Below are 4589 nucleotides of genomic sequence, written 5' to 3'. Positions count from 1 at the left end.
AAATCGTATTTTGGATCATACCACAAATGTGCACGGCATTATTCGTCATTTTCATAAGGAAATCAATTATGTGTGCCGAATTCATTAGTGAATGTTTTAACTTACAAGTAAAACAACAAAAAAATAGCATCCTTGCAATTCTTTTACTTTAGAGATAATCAAAGTCAGCTCCGTTTAGTTCTTTCCAATCGTTTTCATAAATTGCGAGAACTCCCAGGAAGCTGCGCGGAGGGCTAAGCCCCGGGAGTCTGCGCGGAGCCACTGCGCACGCGTTTTGAGGAGCGGAAGTTGGGAGGCGGGGCCAGGCCCGGACCTGGGAGCGGAAGAGGCCGGGGTTGCTGGCTGAGGCGCGGAGACCGTTTGGCGGTGAGTCCCAGGCCAGTCCGAGCTCAAAGTCCCAGTCCCCGGGAGACGCCAGAAGAAACTGAAGGACTTGGGGTTCCGGAGCAGTCGCCGCTGGCTGCTGCTGCCGTTCCGCCTCTGCACCGCGGACGCCTCCGCCCCCGCTGCCTGAGGACGCGGCCCTGACAGGCCTCTAGGCCTAGGCGCGGCCCGAGGAGCCCGACGTGTTGCTGCTGCTGGTGCTGCTGTGAGTAATACGAGCGCCCGCTCCACAGTCGTTTACAAATTAAAATGGAGGAAATTTCGTTGGCTAACCTGGATACTAACAAGCTAGAGGCCATCGCTCAGGAGATATACGTAGACCTAATAGAGGATTCTTGTTTGGGCTTCTGCTTTGAGGTGCACCGGGCCGTCAAGTGTGGCTACTTCTACCTGGAGTTCGCAGAAACTGGTAGCGTGAAGGATTTTGGCATTCAGCCAGTGGAAGATAAAGGAGCATGCCGCCTCCCGCTTTGCTCCCTTCCTGGAGAATCCGGGAATGGGCCTGATCAGCAGCTGCAACGCTCACCCCCAGAATTTCAGTAGCTGCAACATGAGAGAATCAGAGAGTGACCAGGACAATAACATAGACCGGTCCTGTGGTTTGGAGAAGTTAGGTATCTAAATAGAAAAAGAAAAGAAAACAAAAAAGAAAAAAAAAAAAAGGAAAGAAAAAGAAAAAAGAAAGAAATCAAACAAAAGTCCCACTTCCCATTGAACATCCTAGCCTTTAAACACCCAAAGTGGAGAATTTAGGAATTCGGATTCTTTTATAAGTATGTTACCTGGAATCAGCTTTGAAACCCTGGGCAGGAGGAGCTGTGCATCCTGTGCTCCGTGCCATGCAGGTTGATCTCTACACCATGAAGTGCACAAGATCCCCGTACTGTCCCCAGTGCACAGGTGGGCAGCTGTGTGCCCAGCGTATAAATCCTTTGGTTCCTCAGCCTTTCTCTCTGCCTGATGTCAAGGACTTTCTGGATAACTGACAGTTTGGACAAAGCTGATGGTCAGGCCTTAATCATTGGGCCTCCGTGGGACTGCTCCTCTGATCTCTGAGCCTCTGATTTGGACTTCTCCAAGACAGATGAAAGTCAGGTATGAGATCTGGATATTAACAGTTCCAATTTGGGAGAACCAAGAAAAAGAATTACGACTGAATCTGGTAGGGGAAGCTCTGTGATCTTGCCTCCAACAAGAAGAAAAGGTCAAAGCTACCAGTTTCCCAAAGGTCCAGCGTGTACAGTGACTTGAACGGACTTGGGGACAAGGGCTCACCTTTTGCTGAACAGAGCCCTTTGTCTTGCACCCCACCCGGTGGCATAGGCTTATTAAATGGACAACTTGGTTATCCAGGCAGGCTGAGGATTTAGTTATGATCCCTTGAGGAGGTAGCAGGGGCTTCTGCAACTATGCACGATCTCTTAAACTGCAAGATTCATATCTGGATATATTATGCTGTGAATAGCAGTTTGGTGGGGCAGTCATTTTCTTACTCTTGAGTTACTAGCTACCTAGCCAGTCCATGTGTCTGACTTGGTCATTATGCCAGGTCGCTACCTGCCTCCTATGCCAGGGGTAGGCCTGAATTATAGAAAAGCATAATGGCTGGGCAGGAGACTGGTTGAAAGCTGAGCCCAGAGGGGACCTCTTTCAGCTGCCCTCAATGTTAATGGGTTAGTACTAGGAGCCAAGGAGCAAGCCTGGGTCGTCTCATTTGACTGCAGTATCCTATTGAATGCCCCTGTTCTTGGTTTGGGCAGTCAAAGCTCTGTTATGGTAAACATCTAGACTGTCACCACCTCTGCCCCTCAAGAGGGGCAGCCCCTTTCATTCAGTCTCTTTTGGATATTCTTGACAGCAAGAGCTGTCTTTCCGTTGTCAAAAAAGTCAGGAATGGGATAGGCAAGGATGGGAAATGTGAGCCACATATCAAAACTACCCTCCACTTTACTCCCTGATTGAGGGTTTATGAAGTGTAGAGGGGTGAGAACCCCAAAGTGAGCGGGAACGGTGCTGCTTTATTTGAAATGTTTTCTTACCTCATTCTGTGCCCCAGTACGGGTCCCAGCCTCATCCGTCTGGCTTGGCCCCGTGTTCCTACTGTCCCCTGCTCCACTGCCTATCTGGTGCAGCTCATGACCCCAGGTGCTGCCTGCTACCCTGCTTTCACACTGACCAGTTTCAGTTCATCTCTCTTGATGCTCCTGCTTCTTAAGCCTGCCCAGTTTCCCTGTCCTTGGCTTCTTTCAAGTTTTTCTTGGGTTGTCGTTCTTTTCCCCCTCGTTCTTTTACGAGATCCAGAGAAGAATTTTCTGGTGGGTTCCTCTGTTAGGATTAAGATGGGAAGAGAACATAATTTTTTGTGTATTAAAGGCAGTGTCACGCCTAAGCATTTTCCTATAGGGACTGCCTTGCTAGATGCCTTCCTGCTGTGTCTTATTTCATAAGGAGTTACATCTTCCCACCTCCACTTGGATACTGCCTCTTAGGACCTAAGCAGACCAGTAAAGGCTGACTAATGTAGTGGGTCCTGATCTGTTTTCTCTAACCCTTGCTGTGCATGTATCCTTCCTTATCCCAGAAGGAACTCTTTGGACTGTATGGGCTGATTTGTGTTACATATAGACATTAAGGGAACCATAGTGATAAGGCCTCAAGACTGTCTATTTGCATTTTACCTAGAATTGTCCTGGTCAGGGTTGAGGTATAGTTACAGATTGGTCTTTAAGAACTGCACTGACTTTTTAGAAAGTTAAAGCTTGGTAAGAGCTAAAACAACATTGGGTTATCTGCCCTTGACTTTATAGACATCTCCTTCTGAGGGGATGCAGAGGGAAAGGAGGGTTTAAGTGAAACTCTGGCCTGCTGCCAAATAATGTCCTGGAAGCAGGCTGAAGGTAAGGTCATGGTCCACTCTTCCTTCAGAGAGGGAGCTCTGATTATGGCATTATTGTTTCCTTTCTGGCCATTCTCTTGGTTAGAGGAGGAAGAAGTGGAAAGTAATTTTGAAAAATCGCTGGTTCATATTACCTCCCTCTTGGTTATTGTTTTTCTTTTTTGCCCTCCCATTATTAGGGCAGTAGCCCTAGGCCTGTCCTGCATGGGTGTGAGGTGGGCTAGGTCCAACAGGTACCCTGAGGGGACTGTCTAACGCCTTTCTTTTCTGGGGAGTGAATGCTCCCTATCATGTAGTTGACAGTGGTTAGGAACTCTCCCTTTCCCTACCTATCTTCCCTCTAACAGCAGAATTCCTATCCTTCCTTCCTCAATTAAGTATATTAATCACCTGTAATTCTATTATGTATCTGAGTGTGTGTGCGTGTATAGGGGGAAGGGGTTCTTTACAAATTTTTGTGGTTTGTGGCTTTTTCTTCCATATTTAGTTCCCACCACCGCATGTCCAGGGGCCATTGCCTGGCATTATCGCATGCTGGGATCATTGGGGAAGTGTAGTGAAGCTCACCACTGTCCTTTGTTTTGGAGATTATTATTTTTGCATAAGTAGTCCATCCTATACAGATTGCTAACTAACTGTGTATTCCCCTTGCCCCTATGGCTGCTGGTGTAAATAAACTGCATCTCCCCATTGGTAAACAGTACTAATAAAGTTTTAAAAAATGACTTTATTTAGACTCTGTATGTTCATCTTTTAAGATTGTAAGTGTTTTTCAGGTATTGACATAGTAAAATAAATTTTGAATTGCTGTTGAATCAGAGTCACTTTCTCCTGAATGGGAGTTTTATCAAAGTAGAGGAACTTTTGTCCAACTTTATTTCTCCATTTAGTCTACAAATTTAGCTTTCTGCAGCATCCAGTGAAAAATAAAATAGGTGGTAAAATAACTGTAATCCAAGCCTGTTGCTAATCCATTATAAAAGCTATTTCTATTTAAGTGGAACTCAAGATACTATATACATTTTACCACTTTTTCAGGCTAATATCGTTGCTCTCAAAAAACAAATGATTCAAAGAAAAGAAAAACACACAAAAAATGAATGGTTCAGAGCAGAAAATGAGTTGACCTTTCTAAAAGTCATTTTTTCCCAATACTTTTAATTTTTCTTTTACTCCAACTCTTTTTAGAGCTTTCAGTTTGTCTTAGAGTAATTCTAAGAAATTTTTATTTGAATTCCTAATCCAGAGCTGGAGCACTTATCTTAGAAATTGTATGTGCTGTTTAGTGCTGTTCATAGTCACTTATTTG

General features: G+C 45.3%; 1 protein-coding gene across 1 annotated transcript; it reads left to right on the top strand.

Moving 5' to 3' along the window:
* The first annotated feature begins 286 nt into the window (after nucleotides 1-286).
* On the top strand, nucleotides 287-4010 carry ATXN7L3B (ataxin 7 like 3B). The gene has a single exon (XM_004752416.3). It carries the CDS (start codon nucleotides 634-636, stop codon nucleotides 925-927), a length of 294 nt encoding a protein of 97 aa, XP_004752473.1. The 5' UTR covers nucleotides 287-633; the 3' UTR covers nucleotides 928-4010.
* The last annotated feature ends 579 nt before the right edge of the window (nucleotides 4011-4589 follow it).

This window comes from Mustela putorius, unplaced genomic scaffold, assembly GCF_011764305.1.
Source record: "Mustela putorius furo isolate JIRA1106 unplaced genomic scaffold, ASM1176430v1.1 tig00003911_pilon_pilon_pilon, whole genome shotgun sequence".
Taxonomy (NCBI): Eukaryota; Metazoa; Chordata; class Mammalia; order Carnivora; family Mustelidae; genus Mustela; species Mustela putorius.
This window is presented reverse-complemented; position numbering and strand designations above follow the sequence as displayed.

Coding starts and splice junctions, on each gene's coding strand:
- ATXN7L3B (XM_004752416.3), top strand. CDS start 634: ATGGAGGAAATTTCGTTGGCTAACCTGGATACTAACAAGCTAGAGGCC.